The sequence below is a fragment of the Biomphalaria glabrata genome, chromosome 7 (assembly GCF_947242115.1).
Source record: "Biomphalaria glabrata chromosome 7, xgBioGlab47.1, whole genome shotgun sequence".
NCBI classification, from domain to species: Eukaryota; Metazoa; Mollusca; class Gastropoda; family Planorbidae; genus Biomphalaria; species Biomphalaria glabrata.
Genome location: NC_074717.1, coordinates 10,177,820 through 10,199,310, shown reverse-complemented (window position 1 = coordinate 10,199,310; position 21,491 = coordinate 10,177,820). Strand labels below are relative to the sequence as shown.

The window sequence follows — 21,491 nt, the reverse complement described above, 5'->3', positions numbered from 1 at the left end:
TTTCTTTTAATAAATCCTAATGCTTTGTTTGATTTTTTTGTAGTTTCATCAATATGTGGATTCCATGATAGTTTTTCATTTATTATAACACCTAGGTATTTTGCGTTTTTAGTCTGTGATACTGGTTTGCCATGAATAAGATAAGTGGAATTAATTTGTTTTAGTTTTTTTGTTACTCTTAACAACTGACATTTTTCTGGGTGGAAAGACATGCTCCAATTTGATTCCCATTTCTGTAATTCATCTAATTCTCTTTGTAAAATATCTGTGTCTTGTGTTGTTTTTATTGTTCTATATATTATGCAATCGTCTGCAAATAATCTGACTTTTGTTCCTGAACTAATGCAATTTGGTAAATCATTTATGTAAATTAAAAATAGTAGTGGACCTAAGACTGTAACTTGAGGTACACTTGAGTTAACTGTTATTGGTGTTGATTTAGAGCCATTTATTACTACAGTTTGTTCTCTTAGAAAATCCTAATAATAATTATAATAAATAATAATAATCTTAAATAGTTATGCCAGACTGACGGAGACTGATGTAAAAAGATCTTAACTGGTCAGGCCCTTTAACAGTATATTCAAATTTTTGAGTCACTGGAATGTTAATATATTGTGTGAATATTTTTGTTTGAAAGAGAGTTTGAAACTATGTCAAGGATGCAATAGGACAAGATTCATGATGCCAATTGACTTAAATTACTTTGTGCCCACAAAAAAAAAAAAAGCTCAGAAATTGATTTTACAGTGCTAAAAAATACCCCAAAATTAAATCTCTACCTTTTAAATATCTAGCTTGGCACTTCCAAGTCTGTACTCAAGAAACAGTTATCCATTAATTCTAATAGTTCTGTTGTTTTCAATATAGAAATAATGACCTATTTTTTTTTTTGCCTAATAATAATTGTTAGTTCTAAAATTTTGATTAGTGTGTATAGTATATGACTTTTGACATTAAGTAGGATTTCATTAAGTGCTAATAGTGTGTTGTGTGGACAGTAGGCCTGTTAATCTATCATTGTCATAACTGTTGTTACTACTTAGGGAACAATTTTTCTCATGTAAAAACCTTAGGATCACAACAGCAATGGGTCCCCACAAAGAACTTCAGACAGGTGAAGGTGATATACCTCAATGACATGCTCAGGTGTCATCTTATTTACTGGCCACAACTTTCAACCAAATGACACCCTGGAAAACTTGTGCATAGACTGCAGCGCATTGTGACTCAAAGATAAGAATGTTGTCATAATGATAGAAAATGGTGTACTTCAACTAAGTGTAAAAAGAATGTTACATGCCCTGCAACTAGAATCTCTTTGAATAACAGCAGCAAATAAGTCAATTAGAAGCCTAACAATGAAGTCTGCCACAGTAAATGTGCTTGTTTTGACTGACCAGGAATGTTATTGTAATGTACATCATACAGGAGTTGAGGGCTTGGCATTAAGGTTTTGTTTTGTAATGTGTTGTCCTATGTATAAGATGATGAAAAGTGAAACAGTTATCTGAAAAGAAAAAAGCTTGCTAGGCATTTGAAAGACCAATAAAGGAATCAAGTTATGAGCAACACAAACTTAAAATATGTTTGTTATTACAAAGACCACATGGAAGAGAAAATTTTATGACCAGAAATGATTTTATTCAGTGAAAATAGTATAAATATTTTTTTTTCTATGCAGATAAACAAAATGAACACACAACATTCCAGTAACTGCGGCCATTCATGCATTGTATCACAGTATGATGGTTGTAGAGGTCTGTTTCTGGGCGTTGTAAATAAAAGTGTTGTTGATGGGCACAAACTGACCAGTCACCACTTTGATGACCTCTTGGGCAGCCACACCTCCCATAAATGCTGCCACAGTGTGAAGTTCTGATGCTCCATAACGACAACTAAGAAAGTAAAATTAACACACAATTAACGTACAGAACTAATGTAACAATGCTTTAGTAGCTTAGGGATTTTACATACTGATGCTATAGTAATTAGAAAATAGAAAAATGACTTTATTACCAAATACACATGTACTTTAGGGGGCCTCTGAGTCCACCCAACTCTAATGGGTACCAGTACCTGATATTAGTTGGGGAAAAGTAAAGGTGGTTGGTCATTGGTGCTGGCCACATGACATCCTAGATTAACTGTGAGCCACAGAAACAGATGACTTTTAAATCATCTGTCCTATAGATCACAAGGTCTGAAAGGGGAACTTTACTTTTACACAGAATGCAACAGGTCAACTCCCATAAGATATATTGTTTGATGAATAGAGTGCAGGTGAGATGCAGGTTGGCCACTTCTAAGATATACTTATGTATGCAAGCACCACATGAAGCTCTTCAAAACTGACACCAACAGTTGAGAGAAAGAAACATAGTCAAGATCCATATGGAGGGCAAACATAAAGGAGGAACTTGGATCATATATAAACACCATAAATAGGAAAAAGACAACAATATCTTTGAACTAAATATTTGTCTATGAATGACTTAAAAAGGAAACTTGTTTTCTGTAGTGTTAACAAAGAGATATAATGTTCACTTCTTTCCCATTGATTAAGATAGGAGGTACTTCAAGAAATAATTATGTAAGGTCTACAATTTAATTTTCAGCCTTTATGGATCATAAACATAATTCTATACTGACCTACGCATAAAGACACTTAATGACTAAATGGTGTGAGTGGATTTTAGAAAAGTAAAAAAAAAATTATTTTTCAGTAGTTATTAGTTTTATAAAATGTATGACAACTTTATAATGCTTTTATTAAAAATTAAAGTGCAGTTTGGCTAAAATTTTAGAAATCAATGTACCATATTTCAGATTTTATTAAATATAAATTTTAGCCTGTATTTAGTCTCTGTGATAATTAAACCTTGTTTTTGAAAAGGAACCATCGTGAGCATTATAGATATTTAAGTTTACTGAGACTTCCTCCTAACTATATCAAAACAACACACAGAAAGACTCACAATTTAAGGTCAAGGTTATAAAAGCTTGTACTTACATCTCATGCACATAGTCATCCTTTACACCAGCTGTCAATCCCCAATCATGAAGAAGTTTACTGAGACAGGCCTGAAGAACATAGCAACATAGCATGATAATAATATGATCTAGAGTAGCGTCCCTCCCACCTAAAATGCAAAATGTGCATTTGCACTCATCATAGTCAGTTAATGGTCTGAATCTTTTTATCCTTTTACCATCCCAATGACACTAAACTATAAGTACCGGTAATCAATTACGATGAATTTTTTAAAAGTATAAATGTTCCATGTGCATTGCAGTTGGAAATGTGTCACTTTGTTTACTGAATACATGTACATTGTAATTCAGGTATTTGTATGGTTAACATATTATTTTATTGACAAGAGTACTGTTGGAATTTCCTTCTTGATAATGAAGCTTATTATCTTTACAAGAGTACCTTGTTTCTTAATAAAATTACTCAAGCTACTATATAAATGTTTGTTACTGGTACATAGGAAATAACTCAAGTTTTGTTTGTTTAAGAACCTTTGATAGGCTCCCTTGCAAAAAAAAAAGGATGGGTCCGAGAGTACAGTCTACACTTTATGTTAGTTAATATTGGTAAGCACATTCAAGTAGCATGCTTAAAATAAAAAAAAATATATAAAAAATCTAGAGTATCTCTAATAATTTAGCCGCTATTTGCCTTAAGACAGATTTGAACCTGGCTAGATACAAGAGATTTCCCCCCCCCCCCCCCCCACTGAAATTTCTTTATCCCAGTGTTAACAGTTTGTTTCATATTAAATACTATCTTCAAGCCCCATTGCATGAAATGAGATTAAAGGGCTGTATTAATTACCTTGAGTTTAGGAATGTCTGCATCTAATGTGTCATCAAAGTAACTGGGGTATCGGTTGTACTCAGTAAAGAATCTGTCAGCAGCTCTCAATAGAATATATAATACTGTATCGTCACTGTCACTGTTGGCATCCTCCTCCTCTTCTAATATGTGCTGACCTAGGGAGTTGAGAAAATCAAAGAGATGATGTTTACATTTTCACATTTTTATTATTTAAAACAAAACTTCACAATGTACTTTTCATCTTTATTACTGGCTTTGTCTCTAATTAAATGTAGCAACTATTTCTATGTGTACTGGGATAGAGCGGTCAACTGACAAGACTATATTGTTTCTAAAAAATACCTAGCTCCTCTAGATTTGCAGTTTCTGTAGTGTATTCCTCTTCTAAACTTCGACATCGCAGTACAGTCAGAAACGCAGCATTCCGACCTAAGCAGAGTACATTTTTTTTGTCTATTAAAATTTCAACTTAATAAATGATGATCTATATTTACAATGTTTAATTGAGAATTGTGTGATACAATGTAAGTAATCCAGAAACTACTTCATGGCTGATTTCATTCTTGCTTAACTGATATGACACATTGGCACAGTTATTCCAGCCACACAGAGATAAGACAAAATGGCACTACTTACAAAACGTCCTGATTTCAGAGTCTGATAAGGTCCCAGGCTGTAATAGAAACACAAATGATATGTTACTAATATTGAAAACTGTACAAGTCACTACAATGAAAACTATTTATATGTATGCTGTGTGTCAGATTGGAAGAATATAATGGAACATCAGACTTGAGTATCAAAGAAACACAGTACAATTACAAACTAAGATGTTGCTTTAATACAATGACAAACACAGCAGGCCACATTTCAACTTCACCATTTCTCAAGCAAGTGGTGTTAGCTAAGTAATTCAGATATAATGTCTAAGCCTTTGTTTTTTAAACAAATTATACAAATAAAATCTCAAGAAAAACTAATATTATAACAAAGTCAACTAGATATGCTGTCTAAGTGACAGAAAGCAAAGCATTACATCTGACTGTCAATGTACTAGTACCACTTACTGAAGCAATTATTTCAAAACAAAGCTGAGTAAAGGGTTAGTGTCAGGCATGCTGATGAAAAGTGAAGCAGTTGATATCAGTGTAGGAATGTCAATAATAATAATAAATAGTTTCTTTAGAATAATGATAAAAAGATTTCATATTATGGCTCTTTTAGATTAAAATATTAAACATGGCCAATGAAATGACACTAAAGAAAGAGCAGAGCTAATGCTCGGTGAAAATTCAAACATCAAATCTAAACTTATGTGAAAAGCATTTATTGCATCCTATGGGTTACTGACACTAATAACTCACACCCTGAGAAGAGACACTAATAACTCACACCCTGAGAAGAGACACTAATAACTCACACCCTGAGAAGAGACACTAATATCTCACACCCTGAGAAGAGACACTAATAACTCACACCCTGAGAAGAGACACTAATATCTCACACCCTGAGAAGAGACACTAATAACTCACACCCTGAGAAGAGACACTAATATCTCACACCCTGAGAAGAGACACTAATAACTCACACCCTGAGAAGAGACACTAATATCTCACACCCTGAGAAGAGAATTGATTGCTATCCAGTTGTTTGTTAACTTGTTTCCTCTGCCTCCCCAACCTGCTAGCTATATAGAACCCAATAGTTCTCCATTCAGACTTGCATCATAATTTTCTAATGTACAACCACCATTGGTTCACTGTGCCTTCATGTTTTCAGGTTAATTTAATGGTTAGGTATCAGCACTGCTATATAGTTTAATCACAAAAAATTATATTTTACTCTTAAGAGGCAAAAATGGATAATTAGTAATCTTAAGATCTTGAATAGACTTAATATGTTAATTAGTCAATATAAGACAGAGATATAAATGGTTATTATATTAATAAAATATACACTTTAATGCATTCCATTAGTAATGTGATAAAAACAACAACTTTAAGATTAAAAGACCAATAACGCATAAGTACATTCTTTGCTTCAGTACAGAATACAATGCTTACCCTACACTAACCTAGTACCATCTCTTGGTGGTCCTTTATAACTTAATTGTTGACAATTGCTATCACTTACATTTAAACAAAAAAAAAAATTTCTTGAGTTGAAAAATATTTTACATCTAAGATTTTTCATAGCCATTTATCAATGTTATAACTCTATAATTGCAAATAAGATCACTCTAACAAAATCTAAGAGACCAAAAGACCAACACAACATTAAGCTTGAACACAATATGAACACAAACAAAACAAGATGCAACTGGAAAGCTCCTGTGTATAATTGGAATACAGACAATAAAGGGAGATAAAAGAAGACAAAATGCTTTGCTTGGTTAAAGCGTGTTCTGACCTTTTTAGTCCGATCAGGATTCAAAGGTTCCTCCTACAAGAAAAAGGTCAAGGAAAACAACACTTATTAACTCCATTAGTACTCTTAACTTCTCTTGTTATTGGAACTAGCCCCCCACCACTGGCCCAGCAATAAGACTTAATTAATTAACTCCTCTAATAAACTGCAAGCCTAAGCAAGTAATTGAACAGTCCCACCCCCCCCTCCAATTTTTCCAAGGCATTATTATTTTGTTTTTCTCATTCTTTTATACACTAGCAATGAAAATACACAGACTAAGCAACTTAAATAATGACCATGATACAAACATGCAAACACAAAAGAAAATTAATAAAAAAAATTCAGATTCACTGAACAAAGAAAATGAACAAAAAAAAACAACATAACATTGGAATGATCAAAATAAATGCTATGGACAAACACAGTAGAAAACAAAATCCAAACATCAGTAAATTAAAGGCAATAGGGTTAAATTTTGTATCTACAAATGAGGTGCATACGTTTCAACATAACATATTTTTTTGTTTTAAATGAAAGCAAATTAGAAAAAAAAATGAAAGCAATATAGTAATGTGTTGGTGATTTATTTAGAATAACTTAGCTTGATATAATGTAGGAATGAAGTCATTGTTATGTAAACACTGACACACAGCATAGATAACAATAAAAGGCTACACATTTTAATGTGAGAAAGATTCATAAAATGTGTACAGAGGTACACAGGAGGAAACACTTACCCTCCCTATATTGTGCAGCAAAGCATGGACATGACCCGCTACTGCTGTGGCATCAATCTCTGCTTGGTCTCTATACACTGTCTGTAGCTGGATGTAGCGCTCTGAGTCTGAGGTCATGTCTGGGATGGACCCTCGGAGAGGTAAAAGGCCTGAAAATGTATTTTTATGATTGAGGATAGTTTTTATTTCACTTTAGGTATAAACATAAAGTTTTAGTGAATAATAAGTGCATGAAACAACCTCTACTTAACTGAACAAGTAAATAATAAGTGCATGAAACAACCTCTACTTGACTAAACAAGTGAATCATAAGTGCATGATACAAGCTCTACTTAACTAAACAAGTGAATCATAAATGTATGAAGCAAGTTACTTTACCAAGCTAAACAAACAGAAAATTGTGAGATGTGTGGCTGATTGGTATAAACCACTAGGCTGCCTAAGGGGCTAGATTTTTTTCGTGTTTGCTGTGTGCCTGAAGGCAGCATTAATACTTTCTCCCAGATATCCTCTTCACCCATGGGTCCAAAAAAGAGATTGGATCATAGCGCAGAGCATGCTTATAGCAAAAAAAAGATTGGATCATAGCGCAGAGCATGCTTATAGCAAAAAAGAGATTGGATCAGAGCGCAGAGCATGCTTATAGCAAAAAAGAGATTGGATCATAGCGCAGAGCATGCTTATAGCAAAAAAGAGATTGGATCATAGCGCAGAGCATGCTTATAGCAAAAAAGAGATTGGATCAGAGCGCAGAGCATGCTTATAGCAAAAAAGAGATTGGATCAGAGCGCAGAGCATGCTTATAGCAAAACAGTTGTGCTATGCAAACTTAATTTTAAAACAAAACTTGTTACAAACATTATAATAATGTTTCCTTGGAGATTTCAAGACCCATGGGCCAGAGGAAGTTTTTTTAGACAATCTTTCCTGTCCTGAAAAAATTTACTCTTTGGTGCAAGGTAGTCTTATGATATTTGAGTCTAGCCATCAAGATCCATATCACTCAGTCCACTTGTATTACACATAAGGCTGTTTCAAAGTTTTTCTCCATATCTTGTTGGATTACTGTAAAAGTTATATAAGAGAGAAAAAGGACTGAGATGGTCTTACACCCAGAGAAAGATGAAGAAATCTGCCCTTGTAACCCTAAAACTGATGCCATCTCATGTATGAACTACAGCAGAATTGTCCTGTTCAGCCACAGCAGATTCTGCCCCAATTAAAGTGAAACATTGTACACCAGTGGTATTACTGGACACATTCAATGACTTTTGAGTCAGAAGAGCCATTTATACATAGATTCTATATTAAGTTCCCCTTTCAGAACTTGTGATCTATAGAGCATCTGTTTCTGTAGCCCACAGTTATCAAGGCACAACAACAAACTATTTTTACTTTCCGCAATTAATGTCAGGTACCCATTAGAGCTAAATGGATTCAAAGGCGTCCTACAGTGATGGGAACTGACTTTGCAAAAATTTTAGGAAATTTTGTAAGCCGCCCCCCCCCCCCCCCCCCCCCGTTTTTGAACTGGCCTGTCGTGGCGACTTAAAAAAAGATGTTGCTGAATTTTTTTTTAACTATGTAGAATCATTTTATTTAATATTTTCTTTAATTAATGTTGTATTACATAACATTTACACTGCATTGAGCATTACTGCACACAAAATGCATTCATGGCACTATTGTTTGTATATATATTGATGGGAGGAGAAAGCTTTTTGCAGTCTGAGCATTCTATAATAGATATATACAGATATTGTAACAACTTCTTTCTCAAACAACTATAAGGATTAAATGTGTTTGAAAAACATGCTTGAGTTGTAGAAATACTTCAAAAGTATAAGCTACACTTCTGGTTGTTTCACTGATTATTAAACGTTGTACAGGAGAAACTGTTTATTAAGCTTTGCACATTTGTACAGGAGAAACTGTTTATTAAGCTTTGCACATGAAGTCCACCAAAAATGCTTTGAAAAGCTGCTGAATCTCAGCTGAGTTCTTAAGCAAAACAAGCAAGAACAACCAGATGTGGAGCAATGCTTAGAAGAAGAGAAAGTTTAGCAATAAAACTGCACATTAAGGCTTCCTTATGTGACTCTTTTTCATGCAGATACAAGTTGGTTAGAAGAAATGGATCTCTACCACACTGGGCTTTTATACATTTATAGCATTAGTAATGATAAGTTATTAGTTAGAGAAAATTTTTAAACTTTTATATTAAAATATATATATATCCCTCACTATAGATAGATCTATAATCTAGAGCTACTTATATCTAATAACTTGACTCTAGTCTCTAGATCCAATATATTATTATTAGATATCTACATTCTATCAGGCTTATACTCAGTAACTCACTATAGTCATGTAAAGAAGTTAAAGAAGGCCTACTTACTACTATATAAAAAAAAGTATATTCTAGATCTATATATAAATCCAGATGGCCGGTACACGGTAGGTCTATCACAGTATCACTAACTCTATTAGTAGTATTAGATTTAGATGAGTAGATCTAGATCTTATTATTATTATAATAGATCTAGATGTCTAAATCTAATCCCGTTTGAACTCATGGAAGTCGGCAGGCAGGGTTCAAATTAGAAAAATCTAGGGGCCATTGTAACAACAGCGAAAAAATAATACAACTAGAATTGTAGTAATAGCGGCGATTAGCGCTAGATCTACATAGTTTACATACGTAACATAGCGACCGGGCATCATTCATGATACTCTTAGTCTTACGTTTAAGTCTAATCAGTCTAATACAGTAAATACTTTTCAAAAGCTGGCAAGCAGCCATTGAAGTCTAGATGCTCTAGATCTAGATCAAAAGTATTCAAATTAAAGAATCTAGATATCTTATCTAGAATATATCTATCTAGACTGATTCAAACTACTCTAGTCTGGACCAAGATCTAGACTTATAAGACAATACGGTAACACACATTTTTTTTAAAAATAGAACTTTAACTGTGTCAAAAGACCGGATGTACGCAGGTTCAAAACAAATCAAAAATCTTATTTCGCATTCTTCCGAAAATGGAAAAATAATAAAATCGGATTTTTTTTTCATAAAAAAAAATCGGATTTAGAAAAAAAAAAATGTCTGGAAAACTTCGGATTTTTTTTCTAGAAAATCGGATCAGAAGAAATTATCGGAATTCCGACAATTGTCGGAAAATTCCCATCACTGGTCCTAAAAATTCCAAAATTAAAAATCATGTATATTGCAATCCCAACTCTCACCTTGACCTTCATTCTCTGTGAATTCTTTTAAAGCTCTCACCATCACCCAAAAATTTTTACTCTGGAGAAAACAAAGGAAAAAGGTTTTTTGAAAATGTTCAAACAAATTGTTTACACAAAGCTAAATGACAACAATTGGTTGAGTTTTGAGACTTCACTAAACCTTTGGTTCACTTCCCTGTCAGATGTTAAGAAAAAATGTTTTAAGTTGCTTCAACATGGTTACTAAAATTAGAAATGTTAGATAAGTGCCCGTCTTACAACTTCTTGGAATGTGGTTTATTTTTAATAAAAAAATATACCTTAAAAATTTAAAACAAATATCAGCATTTATTGATCTGGCAATAAACTAGAGTATAACAACAAATACAGAACAATAATAAATGGTAGAATTTAAAAAAAAAACTAGAGACTTAATCTCATACCCAAAACCACATTGAATAGTATATCAATTGCTTTGACTGTATAATAAATAAGACTTCAAAGAGTATAGATAAGAATATGGATGTACTGAGAACTTACATCAGTGTTGAGATTTAGACAACAAGGGTCTTCAAATAAAGCTTGTATTTCAGCAGGAACCTGAAAAAGACAAGACATCTCTGATGAAAAAAGATAAATAAAATCATTTAGGTTCTAAAACATTTCAATGTAAAACCTAGCTCTGAACTGGAAGTGAGAAAGAACTATATCAACATTATATCTTATCACCTATTATTGTTTCTTTTGCTCTTCACTATAGATTCAGCTAATCAATCATGCCAATGAGATTGTGCAAACTTATCAGTTTTCATTTCTTCAAAGTACTGAGGGGCTACTCCATTACTTTTTTTCTATTGTTTATCGGAAATCCAAGAACAAAAATTATAATCAATGTCAATACTATTCCTATCACTTTCTTGAAAAAGAATAATACTGTAATAATACAGTCACATTTCAAAAATTTGATTATACTTTAACTAATGATTTACTATTAGTAATGGTGTATTGATGTTTTATATTTTGACAAAGCATATTAGGGCTGAAAGTTAATACCATTATAAACTAAAATAGAAAAGGGAAAAATAAAAGAAGGTGAGTTACAGTAAAAATAGAAATATAGATGGCTGCCTGGTGGTGTGGTGGCTGAGTGGTAAAGCGCATGGCTTCTGAGTCGTGGGTTCCGGGTTCAAATCCTGGTGAAGAATGGGATTTTTAATTTCAGGATCTTCGGGTGCCTCCGAGTCCACCCAGCTCTATGGGTACCTGACATTAGCTGGGGAAAAGTAAAGGCTGTTAGTAGTTATGCTAGCCACATGACACCCTCGTTAACCGTAGGCCACAGAAACAGATGACCTTTACATCATCTGCCCTATAGATCGCAAGGTCTGAAAGGGGGGAACAACTGGTTGTGTAGTATTCACTCTGGACTGTTATCTCAATAATCCTGGGTTCAAATCCTGCCACCACCATCACCCACTATCCTGCTGGATGTTTGGACTTGGATGTAATAAATTGAATCATCCAAAACATGTAAAACAAAACAAACTTGCAAAAGAAATACTAAGTAAACAGTCATAGATCTAGAGCATAATAAAAAAAAAGATATTTCCCATGTAGCAAGACAAAATATCTGAGCATGCAAATGTCTTACAGCAGTAGCATGGAGACTGGAGTTGACACTTCGAATGGCTTCCTCAAAGTTCTCTTCATCATCAGGAACACCTTCAGCATTTCTTCTAACACCTGCCAACCATCAAGTTACACTATAAAATCTTAATTATATCTTAATTATACACTAAAACATTGGTAAACACTGTAAATAAGGTCCAAGTTTTAAAAAACTAACTATTTCTTTGATCACTGATTTTGTTATGTCAGCAATATCTGATTGGTTTAAGTCAAAACTTTCTAGCAATATTTTCTTTTAATGTCATCGCCCAATATTATAAAAAATAATTTGAGACCCTGTTTTATTGGAAACAGGCTGCTCTTGTTGACATGATAATCAGCATGGAATTATCTTAATTCTTCAAATAAGAAGGTAATTATGCCCCATCCAGATGTTAATCTAGTCATGCATGTTGATAACAGATTTAAGAGACTTAAAAAGCCTGCTAAGTCATTGCATTTCCAGGGAGAATGAATAAAAAATTTCTACCTACAAGAAATGAAGAAAATAAGTGTGTAGAATAAAAAAAAGTGGACCAGCTCTCATCCAAATTTCAAGAAAAACAACGCTTACTGCAAGATATCTGACCAACATTTAATTTTTCACCTCAAAAACTGGACAAGGAAAGAAAATATATGTTTCATTAGCAGAAAATTAGGACTAGTGAAGCTAGCCCTTTTGAACTATCACAAGAGAGTGCTGAACATGTCATTGAAAGCTGCATACTCTATCGAGAGACCCCTTCATTCACTGGCTAAAAAAACACCCCTATAGAAGAAAAAACTCTATGGAGAGCTGCTTGATAAGTTGCTGTATAGTTCATCTCAGATATAAGACTAGTTATCTGAACCCTCCAACATAAAAATTAGAACATAAAAGAAGAATTGGTTTTCCTGATTGATTCAGACAACCTGTTCCATGTTCTAATGGCACTGGAGAAGAAAGAGGACACAATTGGACACATGATTTGTACTAGCATATGAAATAAGAAATGTGCAATCATGCAGGAATATAACCTGATTGATAGCAGATATAAATGGTAGCTATGCATGAGACATGTAATGACACCCTGAAAAAAAAACACAGACTTTAAATAATGCGCAATCCAATAATCTTCAGTCAAATGTAAATTCTTTTTTATTTAAAATCCCTAACATTAGAATCACTCACTTTTATTCCATGTCATATTCTATTTTTCCAGCCTTTCAATTTTAATATCAACTTGTTTTGTAAATAAGAAAAAAAAAAAGCTTTAAATACCTTCTTTTATAAGTTCTTTTAATGCTGTTTTTTCTTTGTAAGTACTGGGTATTTTACCACCATTCTGAAATGAATCAACACCCAATTATTAAATACAAGATAACCAGTACCACTTTGGCTAGTTGGGTACAAATTATATGCTCTAACAATGAAAAGATAGATTTATGTATTAGCTATCTAAACAGTGCTCACTATGTTGATAGTTTAAGATGTATATATTTTGGATGTGATATAATCTAGATCAACATTCTAACCAGAGGGGTCACCAAGATAAAAGGGGAAGCTAGTATCCCACACCAGCAAATATACTGCTACAGAAAGCTAACAAAGGGAAACAGGAGAAGGCTCATCCACCCAAAGAATCATGAAAGTAATGAAGGTAATATGGGCTGGATCTGACATACCTTGTGCAGATAGCAAACAAGACCCAAACAAAAAAAAAAAGCTTTTAAAAAGCAATATATGAAGCAAACTGAGAATTGACACAATAAGGTTTTGTTACAGGAACAAGATGAAAAGGCATTGGGGCTATGGAGATCTGTTGTTAGCAGCCACATACCCTAGCAGTTGTGATATTCTGTAAATATGCATTGTAAATGAAAACTACATGTGTTAATATTTTACAGCACAAAAATCCTTACTAACATCAATGTCAACTATCCCCTTATATTTTCTGCTATCTCCCTCTGATATCAACCTCAGTTTAAGTCAACACATTCATAAAACGATTTGGACCATTTAATCAAAGGAATGTGCATAAAAGAGAGCACATCTCATACAATGCTTCCCATACTAACAAAATGACAATCCTGTAACTTACCATGTTCTTCCAGATATCAAGATATTTATATAATAAGACTAACCACGGTGTGTGACTATGATCCTGTAAACAAAATGAAGCAGCTTTTAAACAGATGAAATTATCAAGTAACGGTTTTGGGTTTAATCATTATAATTGAACTATAATAATAATTATTATTTCTAACTAACCAACCCCTCAAAAACAAACAGAGTCCTACATTTCTTCCAACTATTTGTCATTCTATGTTGATACCATTAGTTTTCTTTTCTAGGACAATCAGTAACTAGTGACTCATTTGTGTTTACAATTTAAATGTAAACATTTATTTAAAAATCTTTCTTCTTTCTTATTAAATAATCATTTCCATTCAAATGTTCATTATTAAAATAAAAGCTCTTTCTTACTTTTTTGTTCATACTATTTAAATCTAGGGAGTCACAAAATTCATGAAGTCCTTTGAAAGGTCGATCTAACCTCAGGTCTTCATGAGTGTTATCAGGATGAGATTCAACAACTAGAGATCAAAATATACATAAAAGTGTGTCAAACTTATAATTAACTCTGTCAGCTTAGGCTTCAAACAGTTTATTATTAATTTCTTTTTGTTACATTGTCACAGTAATTAATTATAATATACTTTGAAAATAATAGCAGTCTGTTCTTATTATATTATGAATAATAAAAGGCACTGTCTTTGAATTACAAAGAGAAGGAAGATCTCAGAATTTTATTTGGCTAAGTAAACCTCGCGACATGCTTTCTAATGCTATTGACAAAATAACTTACTAGTGTGTTCTTTGATAACCATACGTAGATAACCAATAAAACCATAGCAACGGCAGACAATCAATGGAATATTTCTCTCCCATAAAACTTTCCCTAGGTGTAGTAGAGTCCTCGTGGAAGAAAAGCAAATTACTTTATATGCTAAACATCTCTCAATTGAGCAATTTATATAGATCAATATACAGAGAATTAGTTGACAGTAACTAGCAATATCTTACTTTTCTGGCAACTGTGTGGCTATCACAGTGGTGAATGTTGAAAAAAAGGAAGGATTTTTCTCTAGTAGATCATCAACATCCTAAATCAGTAAAACAAAATCAACAATATCATGTTGAATATAAACAAGTAATGGACAAGAAGACTTGGTCAACATTTAAGTCAACAGGAAATGAAAAGCAGTTTAAAACATGATATCAACATGAACTTTGCCCTTTTACCTTAACTCTTAGCTAGTGATGAGAAAAAAACAGAATTTCTTTTTATTTTTAAAGATATAAAAAGCAAATGTGATTAAAATCATTCTATTTTACTAGATCAAGTCCAAGGAAAAAAAATCCCATTAGACAAACAAGCGCACCATTTTTTAAAACCCTAAGATTGGTTTTATGTATGTTTCTTTTGTTTTTCTCAATATAGAGTAGAGTCAAGTAAAGAGAAAAGGTTTACAACAACCAACAACTAGATGCCCTATTTAAAATGTAGAGCAATAGTTTAACTTGTGGGTATAGTTACAGATGTATTCACATCCAATTTAGATTTAAATTTTTTTCTTTCCTTGTTTTTATTTTACTGCATTTCACTTCAAACGTGGGCCTTTTTTTTTTACACTTAAGAACTCAAAATTTAAGCTTTAAAAACAAAACAAATATTAAAAATTCTTTTATTAAGCATAGTTTTTTTCAATTTGTTAATTAAAATCTGTAATAGATCTTGACTCACAATAATAAATCAGAGCAATTAGAAATATTTTAAACAACTGTTTAGTGCTATTTCATGCTTTTAGCTTGCTCAATATGCTATGATCCTATCACTTGTCTGGAACAAATCCTATCACTTGTCCAGGCCTCCAAACAATGGCAAATTTCTAGCTACGCCACTGTGATAGGTCTCAAGTTTGTATCCTGGTAAAGACTAGGACTTGATTCAGGATTTTTAGGATGCCCAGCTCTAATGAGTACAAGGCTTGCATTGGTTCTTTGACTGGCCACATGAGACCCTCATTAACTTTTGTCCATAGAAACAGATAAGCTTTATATCATCTGTCCCCATAGAACGCAAGGTCAAGTTTAAAAAGGCAAACTAATTTAAATAAGCATTGAACATATTAGTCAATGTTTTTGAATATAGTGAAGCATATAACAACAATTATCACATATGAAAGCCCCTACAAAACCCTTTCCACTTTTAGACATAAACAGAGAAGGACAGAAAAACAAACGTAGCAGAACTAGCCTACTTATGAGGGTGGTAGAAGCAGTAACAATCAAAGGAAGCTCACCTCTTCTAGGAAATCCCCTGCCACATCTTCATTGAGTTCACTTAAAAGTTCTGTTGCAACCTGCGCCCTTGACTGAATAAAACAATGAAAAGAAAAAAAATATTACTCAAAGAAATACCATAATTTCTACAAAACATTTGAAATATATAGTTCTCTTAAAAAAATTAGAAAAATAGAAAAAATACAGTCCTAACACACTTACATTAGTTTAAAGCTTTTAAATTACAGTACTAACTACCAATGCTGGTTTTCATTTCATTAAGACCATATTGTTTTATTTCAATAAATATAAAAGTTATAGTATTTCATTATTACGTTCATTGAATGATTACCCAAATTCTGTTCCGATTACACCCTTAAAATCTGATAATTATTTTCTAGTCATCAGATATACCATGTACATAAACTATACTAAATCATACTCAAAAAAAAGATGTTGAATGTTCTGTTACACACCTTGCCTATAGAATCCACTGTGAGAAAAAAACTGAAACAATATATTTGAAAATAAGTTAAACAGCATTGCAACAATTAAAAAAAAAAGAACTACACCTTTAAAGGACTTAAATAAGTTACTTGACAATTCAAAAGCAATATGCTTAAATATAGGTCATTCATCAGCAAGAACTTTAGGTCAGGAAATAAAAAATATACTTGGAATAATAAAACCAAAACTGCTGAGGTCTGATAGTAGTTTGAGGTCGTTTGTATGCTTTAAAATTAATTTTAAGTTAAAATCAATTATTTTTTCTTTCAATTGTTAAACTGATTAACTAAAACGTGGCTCACTTGATTCCAACATCTTCTCCTTTCACTTTGCAACTATCAACAATAGTAAATGATCCTATTCCTGTAAGTGGTAATGAAAAAAAAAATGTGTTCAACTCTACAAGGAAAAAAAGAAACAACAATGTAACAATAAGTATGAACATTGGGTAAATAAATTGATTGGAACAGTAAGATGAATAGTACATTAACTGTTAAATTATATTTGCCTTTTTTTTTAACTAAACACAAGTCTATCTGAAGCTTTCAAATATAAAATTTAAAAAAAAAAAGGACAAGCACTGACAATACAATTTGACTTGGCAATACAATTTGATGTAACTTTGTCTTAGAATTATTTCAAGCATTTTTTTCTATCAAAGTTTGAAAATAAAAAAAAATAAAAAACAACAATTGGTGAATCAATAAGAAAAGAAATAAACTATCAAGTGGAATAATCCACTACTTAATTTAATAACCTGGCAAGACAAGGTTTTTCAAAATCTCTGTGCCTGTTGCTGAAGCATTAATGAGGCAGACTCTAGAAGATTCAAGTGCAGCTTGACCGTGGTCTCCCCACAACCTTTGAAAACAACACAAAATGCATTAACTTGGGATTTATAGGCCATGGTATGACTTGTAATCTATTATTAAACACCAAATGAACAGGTCCCAGCAGCCAATAGTAGTAGGTTTAGAACACAGTAAAAAAAAAAAAAAAGTCAAGTTCCCCTTTCAGACTTTCTCATCTATAGGGCAGATAATGTAAAGGTCATCCGTTTCTGTGGCCCACGGTTAACAACGGTGCTGTGGCCAGCACAATGACCAACCACCTTTAATTTCCCCAACTAATGTCAGGTACCCATTAGGCGATATTCCCTTTCTTTTTACCCATTGACATCACGCTTGGTTTAACATCTAAGACACAAACAAAATTAAGTAAGAAAATGTTACAAAATAAATCATAGAAATGTTCATTTCTTGGCTTTCAGTTACATCCCTTTAAAATGCATTTTCAACATTAAAATAGCGTACGTTAGTGTCATTAATAGTGATAAAGAGTTTCAACTGCAACCATGTTGAAAAGTTTTACAAATTTTAATTAAACTTTACAGTTTGTAACTAAAAAAACTAATTAAACTATGATTTTAACTAAAATATTTTTTTCTAGTTAAACTTTGGCCTTAATTAATTTTTTTTAGTTTTAATTAAACTAAAAGTTGCTAACTTTTTACTAATTTTTAGTTAACTTTTATCTTCTTATATTATATGATACAGACATTACTTCAAAAAAGAAGACGCGTAGGACGTAATCATCTTCTTTTTTGAAGTAACGTCTGTATTATATAAGATAAGATAATTACGTCGTACGCATCATGCATTTAGTCATAGTCATGCATATTAACCAATGACCTAAACTCCGCCAAGTCACTGGTTTTCCTGGCTAGCTCAGGGAACCCATTCCATGCTCTGATAGCACTAAGACTAAGACTGCTTTATTGATCCTTTTGGAAATTTGCTGTGATTACAAGAACTCTTTTCTCATATAAAGACAACACAACAGAAACATACACATAAATACAACAGACACAACATAAAAAGTTCATTCAGCGACTAGACACAGGCATCTTGGTCCTTTTCATGTTTTCTGATCAACGAGTGGCGTTGATATAGAGTAAATAGACCAATATTTTTTATAATCTGACAGAGTGAGGTACGAACAAGTTTTTGTACTGCTCTGTTCTTGTTTTGATTGACAGTAGTCGCCCACTTCGCAACGACCTGACGTAGTTCCGATAGTTTTACTAAAGGTGTTACTCTAGTCTCTAGTCAAAGGTGATTTGATTATTCGTCTGTTATGAATCTCACTCAGTTCAGACTCACTGACTCTCACTCTGAGACTCAAGTGAGAGTCACTGACTCAACTGTGACTATTATAATTTAATTAGTATTATTATATTAATACTAGATTCTAGATCTAGATTAGATATAAGTCAAGTGAGTACCGTATAAAGTATAGAGGTCTACGTGTTTTTATACCTAGACGATTACATGAGAATACACACACAAATAAAAGCTCAATTAAATAAAATTACCTTAGTTGTCGATCATATTTATTATTTTTATCAAGACCGGTGCCTTTGTTTAGGGTCGCCGCCATTTTGTATACGATTCTAAAAATAGAACAGTAATAATAAAATGCATTTTCTATGTATACATGTCAGTGGAAGTAGTAAAAAAAACGACTCGACTCTCTAATTCTTACAAAACCGGTCCCTTCGTCCTACGCATCTAGATCTATAGGAAAGGTCCATCAGCGAAATGGCATATAAAGCGAACACCTCCCCGTAATTTTATCCATTCTAATTTATCTCGAAAGTAACTGCAGAACTAATAAATTGGTATTACAAAGGCTCCATTTTTCTACATTTTCCACATATTCACTTTCGTTTTCCCTCATACAATAAAACGTAGCTGAAGGTCAAAGTTGACATGTATGGAAATTTCATTCTCAAAACGTTTCCGGATAAACGAGAATAGGTCCGAACTTAAGGCGATTTTAAAGCATCAATAGACATCGGCCGAAAAAAAATTGCATATTGTACTTCTAAATAGATGAGGAAATAGTTAGCTATAATAGCAAAGGCTATTTATTCCGTTGAAAAAAATATATTATGGGGTGTTCGCTCAAAATGACCTTTTTAACTGAAAACCTATTCAGCGAAAGCCCCTATAATAAGCTTAAAAAAGCCATTTAATGGTAATTTAGTGACTGATTTAATCTGTTTTTCTTTTTGTCTTATCTATTGTTATTGTTTGTAAATTGAAATATTAAAATAATAGGCCTATTTTTAACCTTAACCCAATGTCTTGGATTTCGAAGATTAAGGATGAGTGCATCACTACGTGTTTCACATGACTACGCCCAGTTGTGACCAGCATATTTTCCCGCATTTTCTTTCCGTCTAAAATGTTTGACTCGCAGCTCTCCAACAGTCTCTCAGATGTCATATGCTGGCAGTTACTTTCCTCTATGCCAGTGAGGGTGAAATGACGCTTCAGTTGATCTTAACAGCGCTTAGGCATATATGGCTTATACGGGGTGGGGTGGGGGGGAGCTCTGTTTTGCCGTCCTCCTTTTTTTAACTAGCTGGTTAACCTCTTGTTACTAATTAATGATATTAATATGTGTATAAATATTTAAAAGATCACAATTCATTTTCACAGCGTTCCCCCACCATTCTGAGATTAGGATTTCAGGAGATTTCCAAGAGTTTTCCAGAAAATATTCGATTTCAGGAGCGGAAAAAAGACGAACTATATATTTAGTAATAAATATAAGAGTTATCATATAATATACATGTATAAAATTACAAGATCTCTCCTGAGCCTTTCGTCTCCATGCCCGAAACCCAAGCTGTTGTAGATCTTGCCCCCATACATCATCAATCCATCGCATTCGGGATCTGCCTTTGGGTCAATCGGCGCGCGTGTGTGTGGAGGCGGGGGGGAGATCGAGTTGATGGTGATTAAGTGCACTGAACATGTGTTCTTTAAAAAAAAAATAGTCGCAGTAACGAGAGTTTGTAAAATGGAGACGTGGACAAGCCTATAGGGAGGAGGCAAGATAGAATTTTGTAGTTTCTTTCTTTAAAAAAAATATTTGATCGCAAGTTTCGTAGGCTATATAGACATCAGTTCCAAGCAGAGAAAGGAGATGTGGAGCACAAGAAACGTGAAAACAAATTTAGGCCTAATGCCACAAGGAGGACAATGGTTATAATGCTTCATGGAAGAAGTTAGATGATAGAACTATTTGAAGCATAATTTCCTATATTTTAACATGCTATTTCGCTATTTTTTACGGCCTTTCGCTCATTATGACTCCCGCGAAAATTGCGTTCGCTGATTAGGTCCGACCCCTACCGTAAGTTGACTTGAATTATAAATTTAATAGCTGATATGTAAAAAAGAGTCAAATTTAGTTTTATCGCCCAATAGCTGAGGAGTCCGCAGATGTTTTCATTTTTTAAATAAGTTTAACCATTGCGGAGTTAAAAATTCTAAACTAAAAACTGGCACAAAAGCGTTCGCCATTGGTCCTTTCCCATAGATATGTATAGATGTGAGTTGTTTGATATCTATTGTTACATAGAATATATAGATCTATGTGTAATTATGTTTATGTATGTTGTATGTGTGTTTTGTTTGTTGTAGTCTCCCTTGTTCCACTCTTCAGTGTGTTCACGTATGTTATTGTGTATAATTAGAGTCTCGTGTTACCCCAAACCTATACATTTATATATATATATAACTATATATATATAATTCTCTTCATGGCCCAACGACGCAGGACACCACGATCGAGTAATGGAAAGAAAACTTTTTTATGTCTGCAAGTCGGACTAGAGTTATCTCAAGTAACTTTTGCGGCGAAAGAGAGCACGGCTCAGAAAAAAAAGAAGAAAAAAAAAACGGGGGGGGTAGAA

The 21,491-nt window shown here is 33.1% G+C and overlaps 1 protein-coding gene across 2 annotated transcripts; it reads right to left on the bottom strand.

Moving 5' to 3' along the window:
* Positions 1 to 1,622: 1,622 nt before the first annotated feature.
* LOC106078724 (NEDD8-activating enzyme E1 regulatory subunit-like) lies at positions 1,623 to 21,191 on the bottom strand. Of its 2 annotated transcripts, XM_056036321.1 has the most exons (22): positions 21,120 to 21,191; positions 19,268 to 19,303; positions 19,098 to 19,175; positions 17,481 to 17,584; positions 17,026 to 17,086; positions 16,693 to 16,723; positions 16,237 to 16,308; positions 14,957 to 15,036; positions 14,739 to 14,848; positions 14,357 to 14,466; positions 13,971 to 14,033; positions 13,151 to 13,214; positions 11,873 to 11,964; positions 10,762 to 10,821; positions 10,240 to 10,300; positions 6,991 to 7,139; positions 6,254 to 6,286; positions 4,481 to 4,517; positions 4,187 to 4,273; positions 3,842 to 3,999; positions 3,014 to 3,084; positions 1,623 to 1,898 (listed from the first exon to the last, which is right to left on the bottom strand). In XM_056036321.1, exons 2-22 carry the CDS (start codon positions 19,291 to 19,293, stop codon positions 1,739 to 1,741), a joined length of 1,707 nt encoding a protein of 568 aa, XP_055892296.1. In that variant the 5' UTR covers positions 19,294 to 19,303; positions 21,120 to 21,191; the 3' UTR covers positions 1,623 to 1,738. The 2 variants fall into 2 exon arrangements, with proteins under 2 accessions (XP_055892296.1, XP_055892297.1); XM_056036322.1 differs by lacking the exon at positions 6,254 to 6,286 and having other exon boundaries at positions 21,120 to 21,189.
* Positions 21,192 to 21,491: the final 300 nt, after the last annotated feature.

Bases quoted from the DNA above. Each gene is read 5' to 3' on its own strand.
- LOC106078724 (XM_056036321.1), bottom strand. From the start codon at position 19,293: ATGCGTAGGACGAAGGGACCGGTTTT. The intron at 10,822-11,872 runs GTAAGACATTTG...TGTCTTTTTCAG, and splicing joins CCAGTCTCCATGCTACTGCT to GTTCCTGCTGAAATACAAGC. The intron at 4,000-4,186 runs GTATTTTTTAGA...TCAACTCCCTAG, and splicing joins TGCAAATCTAGAGGAGCTAG to GTCAGCACATATTAGAAGAG.